This window comes from Sinocyclocheilus grahami, unplaced genomic scaffold (assembly GCF_001515645.1).
Source record: "Sinocyclocheilus grahami isolate Dianchi unplaced genomic scaffold, SAMN03320097.WGS_v1.1 scaffold44.1, whole genome shotgun sequence".
In the NCBI taxonomy this organism is placed as follows: domain Eukaryota; kingdom Metazoa; phylum Chordata; class Actinopteri; order Cypriniformes; family Cyprinidae; genus Sinocyclocheilus; species Sinocyclocheilus grahami.
This window is the reverse complement of record NW_015505223.1, coordinates 2093804-2113170: the sequence shown is the minus strand read 5'-3', so window position 1 is coordinate 2113170 and position 19367 is coordinate 2093804. Positions and strand designations below refer to the sequence as shown.

Here is a 19367-nt window from a genome sequence, read left to right as displayed (position 1 = left end):
ATCTCTCCATTGCCACTCCAAAAAACTAGATCAGCTGTTACCATGAAAGCTCTGTAACTCTTCCTCATATTCTAGTTACACTACCGTAATTTTATTCAGCAAGGATGCATTCAGTTAACGAAAAGTGAAAGTAAACTCATTTATAACTTTACAAAAGATTTCCATTTCTAATAACTGCGGTTGTTTTAAACTTTCTATTCATCACAGCATCCTGAAAATAAATGTATCACGGTTTCCACAAAAATATTTTAAGCAGTGTTTTCAACACTGATAAAAATAAGAAATGAAAATTAAAGTTTTGGTCACAGAAATAAATTATTTAAAAAATATATTCAAATAGAAAACAGTCATTTTAAAATGTAATAATATTTCACAAGAATTTTACTTTATTTTTGATAAAATAAATGCAGCCTTTGTGAGCCTAAAAGACAAAAACATAAAAAATAAAAAAATCCAAACTTGGTAGTGTATATTAGGTAGTGCTTCTGAATGCTATTTCATGTTGACTTTAAAGGAACAGTTCACTGTTAATGTCTTTCCAAACTCATATAACTTTCTTTCTTCAGTGGAACACAAAAAAAAATAAATTCCATAATGTCCAGAGCTCTTTCCTATAATGTGGTCTAGGTCTGTTGAGCTCCAAAAAAATCCAATAAATGTAAAAATATACATTAGGCCTGCATGATTAATCGTTTGTAAACCGAAATCGCGATTTGAAAGGGTGCGATTTTCAGATCGCAAGAGCTGCGATTATTTCGATGAAGGACTATCAAATATGTAACAAGCATCTACGTAGTTTTTGACAGTTTGCTTCACGCGCATTTTACTTTGATGCAGAGTCTAACCAATAGGGGGTATTTTAACACTGCACGTGCTGACTGAACCAGCAAATAACGCCATTTGGAAAAGATAAGCGCGAGCGGGAGCAGCAGTTCAACTTCCCAACAAATTGTTCCCAAGTAAGATTTTATATATAATTATTAATTTAACTTTAATTAAGATACTGCAGTTATTTTCTTAATTTGTCATGACAGATGTTTGCATCATGACAACTTTATAAAAAAAATGACCACAGTGTTTGAGGTTTTAAATAAACAGTGTAACAGTGTAGCATAGTTTGTGATGATGCTAGTTATTTCTTTGGTGCTGTTAAAACCACCACAACAAACTTGTAGCTCTTTTATGAAATAGTAGTAAATCGCATTTTAAATCGCAAATCGCAGTTTTGATCAGAAAAATCGCAATTCGATTTTTTCTCCAAATCGTGCAGCCCTAATATACATTTTATGAGGCTACATGGGAAATGAAAAGTCATTACTCACTGGAAAGCTCGCTTGCAAACCACATCAATAATGTCAAAGGTTCTAGCGTATCTCATTTTTTTGTGTTCCATGGAAGAAGGAAAATACATGAGAGTGAGTAAATGACAGAAACTTCATTTAGAGGTGCGCTGCTGGCGCAGAAGCCCAGAATGACTAATACACCAAGCTTTAACCAAATACTCTCTTCTCCTCTACAGCCTCACAGCAAGAAAGAGCGACAGACAGTGAGAGAAAAACAAAGGCTGACACCTCGTTTTCTCCTCTGGAGACAGACATGATCTCTCTTCTCTTCTCTCTCAGTGTCTCAGTCACACACTTCTTTGTCTTTTGTTTATTTACTTATTCACTCCCTGCTTTTCAACTTCTCCTTCCATCTGCATTCCCAGCTTTCTCCTTTCGCTCTTGTCTTTTTTCTTTTTAGCGGCGGGCAGAGTGCATTTCCATACATTTCCATTCATAACGAAGGGGTAACTGTCCCTCGGGCGGCCAACTTTCTACCCTCTTTCTTTAGAAAGCATCTCTCTCTCTCTCTCTCAACTGTTGATAAAACAATGCTGGCGCGTCTTGGGAGCAGGTGAAGGTGCCAATTACTCCACAATTACCTGGGTAATTATGCAAACTCAGAGCTCAGAGGAGGGAAGTCTGCGCTGTCTGCGAGCTGTTCAAGGGAACGTGGAGAGCGCCACCAGGCCAGCGTCCTGCTAAAATGTGCTTAATTAGAGCAGAGAGAGACACTTTGTTACGTTCAAACTCTCAAGTCATCAGCTAACAAACAGATGTTGAACTGGAGGAAGAGGAGGAGGCCGTTATGAACTGAAGTCAGTGGTTGTGGTCGAGCTCAGAACGGATGATAAGAGACACTAGGAATTAACCAGAGTGCTTCATTATCTTTGTCTTGAATATATGACGATACGATACTGTAGCTCAAAAACATACAAACTGGTTCTGAAAGACTAGCCTAACCACTGAATGGGTAAATCAAGTCATCACTTGTCATTACATTAAGACATGTTTGATATAATAGCATGGCCATATTTCCCAGCAGACTCTTGGTCTGGTGTCATTTCTCGTTCCTAATCATTTTTGGCAGTGTAAGACCCTGGAAATGAAACAGCGGTCTGGACTACTGGACTAGTTGCTTCATCTCATTCTGGGCAGAAATTCAAGACGGGCTCCTTGGACTCTATATTGGGCTTACAGAAATCAGACAACACTGACACTTATATGTACCTCACCAATCCCATATTTATATACAAAAGACTAAATGAGAGGATTGAAGAATTTAATTTAATTTATTTTAGATTTTATTTTAATATTAATAATTAATAATAATTAACATTATAATATTAAATAATAATAATCATCATCATCATCATCATCATCACCATGTGATATTATTAAATTATAAGTAATATTATTAGTTCATACTATTATATAATTATTATAATTAATAAATACATATTGTAAAATTAATATATATAGAGCATTTATAATGACTAAATACAACATTTTAAATAATAATAATAATGATAATAATAATAATAATAATAATTATTAAATGTGATCCTGGACAACAAAACCAGTCATAAGTATAAATTTTTGAAACTGAGATTTATACATCACACGAAAGCTGAATAAATAAGCTTTCCATTGATGTATGGTTTGTTATGATAGGACAATATTTGGCCGAGATACAACTATTTGAAAATCTGGAATCTGAGGGTGCAAAAAAATCTAAATATTGAGAAAATCGCCTTTAAAGTTGTCCAAATGAAGTTCTTAGCAATGCATATTACTAATCAAAAATTAAGTTTTGATATATTTACGGTAGGAAATGTACAAAATATCTTCATGGAACATGATCTTTACTTAATGTCCTAATGATTTTTGGCATAAAAGACAAATCGATAATTTTGACCCATACAATGTATTTTTGGCTATTGCTACAAATATACCCAAGCGACTTAAGAGAGAACATAAAAACAGCCCACTGTCATGATGACTGGACACTGACGAATAAAAGAACAGTGGTGATGAGTCACTGGCTGCCAGTGAATCACTTGTCCGTGCTCATCTCAGGACAATTTTCTCTTCCATATCGTGTAAGAAGACTGTAGGAGTTCAGCTGGGAAAACCTGTTCGCGGATAATCACACGTCTGCTCTACCTGAAGCATCACTGTTACCATAACAACAGAGATTGACAAGAGGTTGCCGGGTGGGCTGCCCGCAGTTGACCTATTGACCCCTGAATCAGAGGACTAGTAGAGCAGCGCAACCAAGTGACTCATAGAGCAGGACGAGCCAATGGAGTCAAATTCGCCAAATTCGAGTTTCTATTTATAACACATGTTTGCAGCGTTCACAGACATATCTGTTGATATAACCTCTCAATTGCGTGAAATTTTGTATTATTATAAATAATTATATCTTATTATATCTCACAATTCTTACAATATTTCTCAGAATTGTGAGTTTACATCACGCAATTCTGACTTTGTAACTCATAATTGCAAAATATAAACTCATAAACTTGCTCAGAATTGACCTGACAGCATACAATTACCTTTTTTTTTTTTTTAATTCAGTGGCAGAAACAAGCTTCCATGCTAAAGAAACGATACATATTACTGGCTCTTTAAGGTGTCAGAAAAGCTCCTCGTGGCAGGTCTGGACACATGGTCAGTTCTAACGCTCTTCTCCATCATTTGATTGTTTAGTGAATCCGCCTCCATGTGTTTTCAATGTGTGAAGTCCACAAGTCCTCATAACAGAAGAGAATAAAAAACAAACAGTGGCATGTAAACAAAACCAGAGTAGGAAAACAGAAAGTGGAAAAAAATTCTGAAATAAAAGGCCTTTTCCACTGCACTCCACAGCCAATGTGCGGAAATTAATTGAGTGAAAGAGATCTGCTGTTTAAAGGTGAAATAGGTTACGGGTGGAAGTGAAACAATTGTTTTCTGTTTGCCTAAGGCCGTGTATCTTCCACTTGAGCTTCTCTCTTCTTCCTGACTGGCCTCACATCATGTTTAAACACATAAAATTGATAGTTTTGATACTAGATGTTGATTGGACAACACATCAGTGTTAAATTACACATTATAATAAGTCCGAATTGTGATTGAACGAGAAGTGTTACTGTATTGGTTCTGAATCAGTCAAAAATCCTCTCCCACACGTATACACACACACACACACACACACACACACACACACAGGTTTACATTTGTGAAAAGTGGGGACATCCCATAGGCGCAATGGTTTTACAGACCGTCCCCTAAACCTACCCCTCACAGGAGACTTTGTGCTATTTCAGATTTTCAATACACTCCATTCTGTGTGATTTATAAGCGTTTTGAAAAGTGGGGACATGGGGTAATGTCCTGAAAAGTCACCTTCTCCTTGTAATACCTATGTCATACCTTTGTCATTATACAAATTTATGTCCTCATTTGTCACAAAAACACGTACACACACACACACACACACACATACACACACACACACACACAGAGGGAGAGAACCTAACTGACTATTCTATTTGGTGACAACTGTTTATTCTGAATATGAATTTGAGCAAATAAATGCCTTGTACCATATTGCTGTTGCTGTCATTTTATAAAAGCAATAAAATTGAAAAAAAAAAAGACTAAATAAAAAAAATAAAATAAAAACAAGTGCATCACCACATCAAATCATCTACTTTTACAAGATCTATTTGCCTCATATTGTAACATTTGAATGCAAATTAGTGTTATTTATTTATTTTATATTAACAGTATCATAAAAGGCATATTATGAATATAATCTGACTACATCGTTTATCGATTCGTTTGACTTATTCTTTATAATAGTGTTTGAGTTATTCAATATTTTTTGTACTATGTTGTGTATTTATGTAGTTTTGTAGTTATTATTATTATTAATAATTGTTTTTATTATTATAGTATTTCTTGTACTGTAGTACTTTGGGTATGAAAAAAGTGCACTTTAAATAAAATGTATTATAATTATTATTATTATTTATGCATGTATGTATTTATTTTTACACTTAACCATGACTAAAGCTCCATTAAAAAAAATCAATCCTATAAGGCATTCCATTATGTTGAGGGAAAAAAAGATAAATATTGATTATAAATATACATTAATTCTGTAACAAAAAAGTTTTCGATAAAATGGTCTAACTTACCAAACATTTTTATGTGCTGTGTATCTGTATGCTTATTAAATCATCACACCATTAGCTTAGCGACATGTTAATGGAAAACTCTATTTCATTTCAGTCTTTCACATAGTAAGTGCTAGTATTGCATGATAGATGCTGTCTGTGGAGTGTTCCAAATTGTCACTTGTGAGTTAAGATGCTCCCTTAGAAGTCAGCAACCTTTTTAGGCAGTTGACAGCAAGGCAGCTCACTAGGTTTCGGAATGGAGTTCAAATTCACAACACAGCACAACCCTGAATGCCTTCCTGCTTAATTCCTTTCCCTCTCTCTGTTTTCTTCTTCATTTCTCTAGAGACTGTATTTTGCGCACTTGCATGAGCTGCGTGTTTCTCTTCTGAGATTTACGCATTGAAAGGACACTCTGGATTGAGAACGTAATTCAGTTTTTGTGTTTCACTTCAGATGTCTGGCTGAATGAGTCAGCATGGCATGTGTTTATGAGCGTTTAGTGTGTTTACTCGGTCGGGTCCACGGATCAACCGTACATGTTCGGGAGGGTATTAGCAGCCGCATGCAAGCGTAACCTGCCTGTCATGCCACAAAAAACACAAAGTGAAAAGCGACTCAATTTGCTGCTCTGTAGGAAAGGCTTGTTAGACGCTCTGAATCAATGAGTCACGTGTTTGTCTAGAAGAAAAACTCTATGGGAAACATATGGACATCAAATCAAAAAGACGTGCTGCGAAACAGTATTTTTTTAAACTGGATTTTTACATTTTAAAAGAACATGTGAGTGGTTCATATGATGCTAAAGTTGGTTCTTGTGTGGTTGCCACAGCATTGCAATCCAATTCACAAACAGATGATTCTTATGAGCCACTTCTTTAATAGAATCAAAAGTTTAATGCAATTCACAAATGACTCTCATGAGCCAGTTCTTTTAAGGTCGGGACACACCAAGGCGACTTCAAAGAACTAGCAGCAACGAAAGACGATGGTGTTGTCACCTCGCATCGACTGCATCTGGTGTCGTATTGATTTACTTGCTCGTTTTCATCACTTCTGCTTTAATTATCATTCACTGAACTGAACATCCAACCAGAGTTCTATCTCTCACCAATGGCCCAGACACTGACTCAACACGAATTGGGCAAACGCTTTCCGGTAAGAGCTGACATGCGGAACACTCCAAAAAAACTAGCCCAACAGATGCTCATCGATGGCCCGATGATGGCCGACCGAGCTTGGTGTGTCCTGGCCTTTAATTCAAATAGCCACTTTCATTTGAAACAGTCTGTCAAATCCTTCACTCAATGAAATCAGTGAATCATTCAAAGTGGTTACTGAACCTAAATCTGACACTGAACTGTAATTAATCATTACATCAGTGATGTCTGTTTTATAAAAAAGTTGTGTGAACTTAAGGATATAAAATATTTTACTAAAAGTATAGTGCACAGAACTATTTGTATAAATAACTATAAATATGTGAATACATAGCTATAAAATAGAAATAAAATATATAGCACTTTTGTTAACTACAATATTTGGACTTAAAATATTTAATTACGAGAAAAATTTAATTTAAAAATTTTAATTATTAAAGATAAACATTTGATTAAAATTATATAAATAATTTAGTTGACATTTTATACATATACACACACACACACACACACATATATATATATATAGTGTGTGTGTGTGTGTGTGTCTATAAAGCTCTAATGGTATTTTTATTTAAAATTAGGTATTTTATATTTTATTTTATGATGTAATCTAAAATGAGACAAACAAAATAACCAAATATAACAAAATAATAACACAACCCCTGTTTCTTTAACCTCTATGAAGTATAAACGATGCTCATGGTATATAGAGGGGAAATGACTGTATCAGTTGCTCTTTTAGAGGATACAGCGATAACGTATATGGGCTTTCTCTCCATTTCATACACTGAGTCATAGACACACACAACATTCACAACACACAGTACACAAACTCTATAAAACACAGACATGGCACACACCACAACATCATGAATGGAAGGCCACACACACACACACACACACACACACACTTTGAAGGATAAAAGAGCTTGTGGCCACGAGCCAAGAATGATCTCAATGGCTCCTTCAGCCTTTGCAGGAAAGAGAGGCATATCGATTGGGTCTCAAGGCATCGCCTCTATCAGTGTGTGTGAGTACACATATATATTTATATATAGGTGAGTGTGTGTCTGTGTGCAGAGTTTGCATGCATGTAAACCCATCCTCCATGTGGGCCTAAAATGGATTATTCAGCAAGAATATTATATGTGGTCTGAGAAACAACGAAAACACACTGTATTCAAAGGTGAGCGGAAGAGCGAAGCATGATGGGGAGATCACAACAGTTCATCACAGAACACTGACCCTCATTGATTGAATAAAATATTATTTCCCCACCCTCGATTATCCCAGGTGAGCCTGATATGATTGCATCTTTTTGCACGGGAAACCACACTTGCTGCGGTCCGTCTTATCAGACTTACAGCCGGAGATAGAAGCAGAAAGCACACAAGGCAACTTTATACGTCTCCGACCTCCTCCGCTGCCCGGACCGGAGCCCTGCGTCACGGCTGGGGATTGATGCTGTGCTTATTGAACATAACGCTGGACTAAATTGCCTCTCTTGCTTTTACACTGTGAATAATGCAGGAGCCACGTAGTCCTTCGAGCACAGATAAATAATCTATAGTAGCTTCCTGTTGGGTTAAAGCAGGGAGGAATGCAGACACCCATCAAACAGACCTCAAATAGTCGGCCCACTGACTTCAGATCAATTGTTAGTCAGTATGGCTTTTGCAATTCGTTAGAACATTGAGATACATATTCTATACATAATCATAAACAAATGGAGCTGCTTTATAATAGAAAATCAAGTTGTAATTCTAACTGAAAGTGAACCAATTAACCCTGTTTTTTTTCATGTTTACTACTGTAAAGCTGCTTACTTCAAAGCTGTCTTTTGCATAAAGCATTAATTAAACGTGATGTGACTTTACTGGAGTGCTGATTGCAAAGCTGCTGCAAACATCCACATTTCTATGATCAGACGCTTTCTTAACTGCTGTTTTCTCACCGCTGTCATGCTTATTGTGTGTTCATTTTTATCATTGAGAGTAAAGGCCGCAGGATATTTTTCCATATTCATCTAAACGCTGCTCTCAGCAGAGTCAGGATGTTCGCTAACAGTAAACCACTGCTTGCTTATATCGAACTTCTTTTTACCACTAAACAAAGAGCGAAAAAGAACTTTGTTGTGAGTATGTCGGGGCTTTTACACATTATAGCGATTTTTGTTTTTATTTTTGTAAAACATTCCCATACTCTACTGGTTTGGCTTCGTTTGCATTCCAACATATTATCATAAGCGTATCTTCTTTTATTGGATTGCATGCAGAAGGGCGGATTTACAGCGCCACACTGGTCAAAGTGCGTTATTGCACGCCCTTACATTAGGTCATATGAGATCAACCGACTATGAGATTCAACAACAAAAATATTTCTTTACAATTTTTATTGTCGACATTGTCGAAAATGTCGACTAACCATTTCATCCCTACCTGTTGAGTTTTTCATTCAGATCGAATAATTCATTTGCACAGTGTGGGTTGAGGTGAAGCAAGCACAACAATGTTGAAAATGAGATGCTAAACTTTGCCTTTTCTAAAAGAACTGGCTTATTTCACCTGGCATGCAATAAAGTCAGAGTCCGAGTCTGTCTGAGTCCATAATCATTCATGATTGCAATCCGAGTCCAAGTCCCGAGGCCAAGTACCCCAACTCTATTAACAGCTAAAGTGCTGAGTAAGACAATAAGTCTAATCTCTTGAGAACTATTGACAGCTATCTGAAACCAGGAGCTACATCTCATCTTACATGACATATTTCGTCTTAAAAAAAGAAACACAGCAGTGTTTGTGAATTAATTATATCTGTGCAATCACAGAAACCCGTTTCACGATTAAGCATTTTAGGTTTACGTAGCAGAGAAACATTCCTCCAAATTAGTGTCTACTTTTAGCCCAATCAAATTAAAGTTTGAAAAGTACAGAATTTAATGTGTTTATGGCAGCACTGCTCAAACATCACAAAAAAACAAGATATGAAGAAACACGCCTGAGCTACCAGCTGGGATAATTTGGGAAAACGGTTCCTCTTTTCAAGAAACTTTGGCTCCCTGAGCTGGGTGAGATTAGCTTTGACAAATGTACAATATGCTGTTTCATGTCCACAAAAAGCATATGAAAGTCAGCAAGACAGAGTTAGCGAGCGATGGTACTCGATGACAAACACAAGTTGACAGCTTCCAGCACCATTGGCAGCCATCTTTTCTTTTCCCGCTCCGGGAACTCCCAGAAGCTCTAGCAATAATCCATACGCATTTATTTTTCTGCTCTGCACCTCACAAGCTCTCTCAGTTTTCTCCTCAGAGGCTCCCCCACGATCGTCTTACTCATTCACAAAGTTTCTTTTTGGATTTCTGCCTTTATTTCTTCTCCAGCCTCCTCACCAGGGACTCGAGGTTCGATACGTCTACCTGCTGTGTGTTCCAAATTCATTTGAGCGGATCGTAAGGACGAGGAGGAGGGGTGTGGAGAGAATCCTTGAGTGGAGAGATCAGTACTATCACAAACACACCTGCTGCGTCACTCCACTCAAACTTCACCCTCAACAGGCCTGGACAACAGCTTCTGCTGGATTCTGGCCAGTCTAGCTCTGGCTTTCAAGTCATGTTGGAATGACTGGATTGACGTCATGAGCACAGTTAGACGCTCTCCAATTACTTTAGAGCAATTTTTCACTCAATTAAAGAATCAAGGTGAAGCACAATAAATTGCAACTGTAAATATTGACTGAACAGTTTCTTTTCTACGCATTTTGCGTACCACAGATAAATAAAAGTGATTATCAACAGCACCTTAGCAACCACTCAGAACACATTACCAACTGCATAGCAACAACCTGGCAAAAACCAAGAACATCTTAGAAACTGCACAGAGTAACACCCTAGCAACCAACCACTCAGAACCCCTTAACAACCACATAACAACTACCAAGAACATTTTGGAAACTGCATAGCAACACCCTGGCAACCACTCAGAACACTATAAAACCTGCATAGCAACACCCTGGCAACCATTTTTTTTTACTGTATTAGTGTAAAATGTTTTTAAGTAAATTCAACATAAATTAATGGCAGTACAACATATAACTGTAATATATAATTGTTGTATAAGAAATAGACTTTAAAAATAGGCTTCAATTTCATTATCCTATGAAAATTATATTCTGAACTATAATTTCTATAATTATAATATAATTTTAAACAATTATAATATAACTATAATACATATTTTTTTAGATAAAATATGCTCTGGCCATGTTCTTGATAGGTTTGGTGAGATTTGGTGATGCACACACACATTCAAGATCACATCCCCACTGGCTTCAGTCACAGCTCCATCATCTTAGTTTCCTTTAATAGTGAAATTACCTAACTACCGCAATTATCCTCTCTGTCGCTGAGACTACCGCTCCCATGCCTTCTGCCGCCATCGCTAGGTAACTAGAGACTCCGGTGGATGCTGGTAAATGGCTTAGTTCTTTATCAGAGCAAACAGAGCTAGTGTGGGGATCTAGAGAGTGCTTTAATGTGTTTGGTGTCCAGAGGGCAGGAATGGCTTATGATGGAGAGCTCAGGGGCAGGTTTGGGGTTCATTTCTGTCCCTTTAGAAGCGCTCTGGTGAACTGGTACCTGATACTGCTGTTCAAGTACCAAGTGTATATTGTGAGTTTGCAGTCTGAATTAAATACGATAGGATAAAAGGACAAATAATACAAAGATATCAAATGAATGAATGAATAATAAAAGGTCAATGCGCATAGTTTGAGTATGTTTGTTTGTACAAACATTCAAACAAATGACTTTTATGAGCTGGTTCTCTCATCAGTGAATCTTTTTGAGTGAATCTTTCATTAAAAGAACCGTAGAACCAACACAGTAAGAGTCATCTGTTTGCATGATTCAAACAAATGACTCTTTTGAACTGGTTCAGTGATTTTTTTCAAAGAACCAGCTCATACAGTACAAGTAATTTGTTTGTTTAAACATTCAATGAAATTACTCTTGTGAGCTGGTTCTCTTGATCTTTTTGATTCATTGATTCATTAAAAGCGAGTGTGAGTGATTTGTTTGTTAGTCATCTGCATTTAGTCTTAAGCCCGATTCGGACGGTAATTGTTTCTCTTGGGCATGTAAGCTATTTTCAACATTTACAGGGGGTTAGTCTGTGATTTTATTGTCGTCTGAATCCAGAATGTCGGTATTTTTCTCCCACCACCTGCGTAAAAATCCCCAGCCGAATTACCTACTGTTTTTTGACAAACACCAAGGTGGTGTGGGAATTTAATTGCCATCCGAATCCACATCTTTGAGTTTACAAGAAGAAAACGATTCAAAATTCACAGTTTAAATCTTTTTTGACCACTTCCGACATCATACGGTAACTGTTGCACTTTGCTGTAATTGCCATGCATATTTAATACCGAAATGCTGGAAAGTAGTTTCAAAAACAATATTTCATAACTGAGTGTGAGTTGTTAAGAACAAAAAGAAGAAAGAGAAGAAAAGCACGTATTAACATTTGAAATGGGTCATTATTATGGCAGCAACAGGAATATAATAAAAGTGTAAAATATGTATTATATACAATTATATACATAAAAATATAAACCAAGCAGCTTTATGGATACCTATATCAACTATAGCGCATCTATCTTCCGATTTTTAAACAGGAGATTTAAATAAACAAATAATAAATAGGATATTATAAAATATGAATTTATTCTTATCGTTCCAAGCCTATGACATTTTATTTACAGCAGACAATCATGCAACTGGCCACGTGAGCAGCGCGTTCCTGGGTTCGCATCCGAATCCATGAGTTTTATCACTGAGGTTTCATGTAAATACATTTTTTAAAGATGTCCACATGAGAAACAAATACCGTCCAAACAGGGCTTTTAAAGAACTGTAGTAAGTCAAAATATGCTGTTTAAATCTAAAGGTCAGAAAGAAGATGTAAAAATTTTTTAGTGTAAGAAAAGCTTGACTAAAACAAGGAGGAATATATGCTACAATCGAATAATATTTCCCATTTAGAATCTGCAGAGATGCCCTGCAGAGCTTTTTCATTTGAACTCTATATTTCTCTCAAGCTTTTGGGCATTTTGTGTCATTGTGCCAAAATCCCCTCAGTGGATGAGCAGGTTTCCGCTTGTCTCATAGAGGCTAAATAAAACACATTTGAATCTGATTTAAGTCCTAATGTATGCCTATTTCGCTTGATTGGATTCAGAAATAAGAAATGTGCTTATTGGTTGAACACACACACAAACGGCCTGAAATATCTGTATCCCAATATAAAGTAAAATGCAGATTCCAAAGGGACGAATCTCTGGGAATAGTCCTGGTCTAGGATTTTACATCCTAATACATTTAACTATGCAACCAGCCAACTAGAAAACAAACCAAAAAGACTCGCCACCATTGTCCTTTTAGCCCAGTGCAGATGAAACGATCATCAGTCAGAATGTCGTTGTTCATTCAGACCTGCCGTCCCTCCAGACAGAAACATCTTGTATGATTATTGATTCAACATCAGCCGTCCACCCATTTTCTACCCTGTTTTCAACGCGTCAAACAAATTTGGAGGAATGATCCGCATTGAAAAATGCCCAGAGGGATGTTCTATAGTGGAGTCTGCGATCGGCACCACAAATAATGCTTTTCACAGACGGACAAATACACATTTCATGCCTGTCATATTTCCTTAGCTTGTGTTGTACTAAATGGCAGAACTGTTATATGTTATGCATTACATCTGCCTGGAAATTATGTTTTAAAGGGATTGTTCGCTTAAAAGAATATTTTGTCATCTTTTTGTCATCTCCATAAATGTTTGAGCTGACATGAGGGTATTTTCACGCTGCTCTTTTCAAAACAACAAAAGCATACAGTGACCACAGACATTCAAGCTCCAAAATGGAAAAAAGCACCTTTTTTACAACTCGTTTTGACCAATTCATTAAAGGAACCTGTCCATTAGAGTAATTTGTTTGTACAAACATTCAAATATGGAAGTGATATGAGCTACTTCCTTGTTTCTTGAATCTTTTTGACTCTGGAATATCAGTGCCTCTTGTTGAACCAGCCCATAAGAATCATTTGTTTGTACAAACAGGTGAACAATTGACTCCTATGAGCTGGTTTTGTTAATGAATCAGTGAATCATTTTGACAGATTCATTCAGCTCATTTTTTATTTGTTTTTTAGAAGCATTATATCTTACTGGAAATGACATTTTAAATAGACTGTTCGCTTAAAAATGATCATTCATGTCATGTTTACTCACCCTCACGTCATTCCAGCTCCAAAATGGACAAAAGAGTACTATTAAAGAAGTCCATACAACTTGTTTCAATTGATTCATTAAAAGACATAACTGATAATGATAATTTGTTTTACAATCATTGAAAAAGAGGACTCATATGAGCTGTAACCTTTAGTGAATCATTGAATCTTTTTGAATGATTTATTAATCATGAGAGTAATTTGTTTGTGCAAGCATTCGAACAAATGACTCTTGTGAGCTGGTTCAATTAATGAATCAATGACTCTTGATGACTGAATTAAGAAAGGTTCTGTTCTTTTCAAGACAACAAATAGTACGTATATAGTGACGAGGGGCATTCAAGCTCCAAAACGGACAATAAAGTATCATAAAAGAAGTCCTTGCTAATTCTTTTGAATGATTAATTGAAAGAACCAACTCTTCAATACAACAAAGGGAATTTAAGCTCCAAAATATACAAAAAAAGTACCATAAAAGTAGTCCATATAACTTGTTCATTGTATAGAGACTCTTCTGAAGACAAACAATATTTTTGTGAGAGGACTAGGGTTGGGTACCGTTCACATTTTAACCGGTACGGTACCGGTATCGGTACCTGAATTTTTTTCCTCCCAGAAATTCTTGTTTTCATTTTTCTGAAAATCAAATGAAGGCATTAAACATTTATTTTAAATCAAATGAAAATTAAACCCTTATATTTTTTGGCAAACAAACTGAGGTTTACTGTTGACATTAATACATGGAAGAAAAATTGTGTGAATATTCCTTTAAAACATTTTATAATAGGCTAATAATTACTAATTTTTTTTCTACAATTAAGTGATTAATCTGGTTGTAATATTTATTTTGATCATTTAATTGTTTTCTTTAAATTTGATAAAAATTAAATCCGAAAATGGAATATTTAAAGATGTACATTATACTGTACAAAAGTAATACAAGAGTAATATATTTCTGTTACATGTTAAACCGTAGTTTTATTTTGACAGGTTGCCATGACGTTTCTGTGTGTATACAGTATGATGATGTTAGTTTTCTCAAATGAAACGGTAAAATTCTCACGAAGTGACTCTCACAGCAGCTCTGGAGATTAAGTTTTTGTGTTCATGCCGTCATATAGTGAGACGCAGAGGCCGGAAATCACCACGAGCGTCACGCGTGCTTCAGTATTTCGTACTTCGCGTTTCCGCCATTCATACATACAGAGGCAAGCAGAACATGCAGGATTCACATTTAAACCGTCTTTTTGCATTTTAATATCCACAGACACTAGTTTATATCACGATTCGAATTAAGTGGCAGACCTACTTTTGATTTATTCCTCCAAAATTGAGTAAATATAGAGTAAATTACGTTTTTATGAATGGACTCCATGATCCCGTCCGCGTTTTCGCAGAAACCATTATGGTCCTAGAAATGTAACCACACTTCAGAACATTTGGGCTTGCCCTGTGTGTAGTTTGAACGAGTTGCAGGGGTGACCTCATGTCACAGGGTCTCTCTTTCTCTTGCTGTAGTGTATGTGCCCAGATGCGTTCTCAGGTACCACAATTTGGTACCGATTGATTTAACGTGAATCGGTACTCGGTAGTACCGACGCAATTCAGTCGGTACCCTTAAAAGTACAGAGTTCGGTACCCAACCCTAGAGAGGACAAGGTCCACATTTAATCTCATTTGCTCATATTCAAACTTGGCAAGGCAAACATCATTGGTTCTTGAATATCATAATCAATTGAGACAATTTTAAAAGACTCAGAATACATCAATTGAACAAGATTTATGATACTTTTATGCTGGTTTATTTTTTTGTCATTTTTGACTTTGACAGCCCCAGTTGCCATTAGCTTTAGCAGGATAGAAAAGAACAGGCTGGACATTATGTTGAACATCTCATTTTGTGTTTCATAGAAGAAATAAACATCACAAGGGTTTGGAATGACATGATGATTACATGACTGTAATCTTTGCATAATCCATCCCTGTAAAGGCTAAATACGCCAGCAATGTTTTATGTTAAACGTTGTCTCCGTCTCTAACTGGCCTCATAAAGCTCAGTTAGATCAGGGCACACGGCTCAGGTGAACGATACAGGTAGAGCGTCAGAGGAGCCAGCCTGCACTCATCCGTGCATTCGTTCTATCACGCCGCTAAATCGACAATGTGCTGACATTTCTCTTCATTAGAGTCAGTGAGCGGGAACGCGGGGACCGGAGACATGCTTCATTACGGTTCTTCATTTAAAGGGGCCACGCCTGAGCTGATACATTAGAGTCATCCGCACAGGGATGCGCCGCGGCCAGTGCTACGAGGGGGGGGTCATGTGCAATGGACATACACACACAAACACATCCTCACTCACACAAGTTAACATGACGAATACACTTAAACCAACAAAGGATTTCTGAAAAATAGACACCAGTTTTCTCTTCAATGGAATGTACAGGAAACCTGTTCGAAACAACCATTGTATTTCCAATCCATTTGCTGACACTAAAGCCAGATGTAATCTCCAAAAAACAGGTTTGACAGTCTGTGCATCTATGAGGCTTCCCGGTGTGGAGAGATCATGATCATATCACGTTACTAAGAGCGAACCGCATCTCACCTCGACTCCCTGCACTTTGAGCTTCATGTGATCCTCCCGTGTGGTTTTCCCATCTTTCCTCTTCTTCCAGCAGTACCCATCTTTTCTGTACTTCACCTTCTTCCTGTTGTAGAGGATCATAGACCCATTCTGCGGCCTGAGACAGAGAGAAAGAGACTGTTTAGATGACACGGCTATCAGGAGGTGGATTTGTTTTAGCACAAAAAAGGCTCTTGAGGGAAAACAAATGCTTAAACGTAGATGAAAAGTAGTGATTTAGAAAGTTTTTTTTTTAACCAAAGACAAATAAGGTAAGGCATACAGAAGAGTAAAACAAAATTATTATTATTATTATTATTATTAAGGCAGACTGTAAGACTCTTCATTTCAAAGACTGACTGATATCAAAGACGGCTCTTTTTCTGGCATTTACATTTAAAGGCAAAATTAAATATTAAAAAAATAATAGCAATTTTGTATTATATTGCATTTGTATTATATATATATATATATATATATAAAAAAATATATATATATATATATACGTATATATATACTGTATATATATATATATACATACACACATCAACCTCTTAAGTTAGTAGCACAGGGATATTTTACAGCATAGAGCATTCGGAGTAAACCAACCTACTTCAATTTACACACTCATGAGTGCAGAAAGGATTTCCCCCAAAATAATTCATAATTCCAGTAATAATAAAATACTTTAACACACCAATGACTAGAGCCTCTATTGCTCAGAGCTGATGTGAGGACCCTACAGCTCATTATTATCATAACTGTACCAGAGATGGAGTAATACACGTTAGTTTGACGGAGTGCCTTCCAGACCACAGCAGTAGCAGGATTAATATCACATTGAGGCCCTTTATGTGGCCCGTCCGTTCCCATTTATACTGGAGGTTTATTGCCGGCTCTGCGTTTGTAGAAAATTCTTCTCTACACACTTCTTGGTTTGACACAGAAACAATCGGTCTTGGGACTATATGTAATGGGAATTGGTTCGATGACTGTTTATTGGTTCTGTCATGTGCACTGGCTGGTTCTGCTCATTTTTCAGCTGTGACGACTGATGCCATGGGAATGTTTCCTGGGTGCCGTTTGCCAAAACAAATGTGGAAGGCAGAAGTGGCCTGCCAGCATATGCCACGGCGTGTAGGCTGAGGCCAGCCTCAGAAACCATCAGAACAAATGTGTGGGAGAGATGCATGTGATCATTGGTTTGTAGTTAGTTTGAGACTTTTTGACACTTTTTAGTCAAAGTCAACAGGGACATGAAGTCAGAATCCAAACTGCATTTCTTGTACAAGGACCACGGCTCAATGTATATGGAGCATTGATGCCCATTTAAAACATGTAATCTCTCTTAGGAGGCAAGTGTTTATGTTCTTGGATTCTCCGACAGTCTTTGGATGTATCGTTTAAGATAAAGCATGGAGGAGAATCTTACACTGTGTATGCAGCGTGTTTGCAATGACGAGTCAGATGGAGAAGGATTTGACAGGTTAAACAGACTGAGAGAGCTGTATTCTTTGGAGGAAATGAATCATTTTCTCAATGAAACATTTGGACAGTCTGTTAAGGTTGATGAATATATTGCTGACACAGAAAAATGTATTTGGTCGATTACAATTGTGCAAAAGATGGTCAGTTTTGCTAGACGAAAGTGGTATCGATTGAGGAAACATGTCACTGCATTGAAAAAGGTCTCCAAGTCAACTAAAACTAGAAAATGTAAAAAAGCGTTAGCAAAAAATAAGGGACATCTGTCTTGTATATTGGGACTGAAAGAACAGATTTATTTTTTAAATAATTTAAAGAAAAGTCTTGAATTTTTTATTTTAGCTGGAGACTGGAATTGTACTGTTGATTTGAACATTGATAGGCTTAGTGAAGAGCCACATTTACAATCCAGTAAAAACCTAAAGAAGTTATTACTTTTAATTAACTAAATTTCCAAATGTAAAACAATATACATGGGTGAAGGTCTGGAATGGAAGAGTGAGTGCAGCTAGATTAGTTAGATTTTGTATGCCACAAGTTAAAGGGGTCATATGATGCTATTTTAAAGATCGTTATTTTGTGTATTTGGTGTAACAGAATGTTGACATGCTTTAATGTTCAAAAAACACATTATTTTTCAAAAACTGTACATTATTGTAGGTCCTCTATGCCCCGCCTCTCTCAAACACTTCGTTTTCTACAAAGCCCCCTCCTTTGACAAGCGCAGTCTGCTCTGATTGGCCAGCTGAACCAGTGCATTGTGATTGGCCGAACACCACAAGCATGCATCGGAAATGTAACGGCCCTTACCATAATCGTGAGCTTCAGCTTTCAAAGTAAAGACAGTTAATAATGTCGTTAGTTTTACCATCAGTTCAAGCCCGAAAGGGCAACAGAGTCGCGTGACAGACACAGTGATGATGCAGTACACATAGCCTTTGTGCACAGCCAGCCTTGTACTCTTCTAGGTTAAAAAAACTGTCGTCCATAAAATGCGTTGCACAAATTCAAACATCTGGGTTGTGCTGTTCTGTTGTAAATAAATCTTAACCAGTGATTCCTAATTGCATCCACTTTTTGAAAACACAGTGTCTCCCTGACATGGCTGCATAAACACTACTTCGTTCCTGAAACCACGCCTTCTTTTTTTGCGTGGACATTTGGGCGGCATTATGCTAATATTTCCACATAGTGACGTAGATATGTGGGGGCGTGTTAGAACGAGCCATTTTAGGTAGGCGCGGCTGACTCTGAACTTTTATAAAGAATATCTCTTTGGATTTGAGACTTTAGTCTTTGCAACTT

General features: G+C 36.9%; 1 protein-coding gene across 6 annotated transcripts in view; it reads right to left on the bottom strand.

The window, feature by feature from the left end:
- Window positions 1–19367, bottom strand: part of camta1b (calmodulin binding transcription activator 1b) — a 299937-nt gene that overhangs the window by 91927 nt on the left and 188643 nt on the right. For all 6 annotated transcript variants that reach the window (XM_016268238.1, XM_016268239.1, XM_016268240.1 and 3 more), the window contains exon 4: window positions 16560–16695. In XM_016268238.1, coding sequence (XP_016123724.1) covers window positions 16560–16695 — 136 coding nt within the window. The remainder of the gene's footprint in view (window positions 1–16559; window positions 16696–19367) is intronic.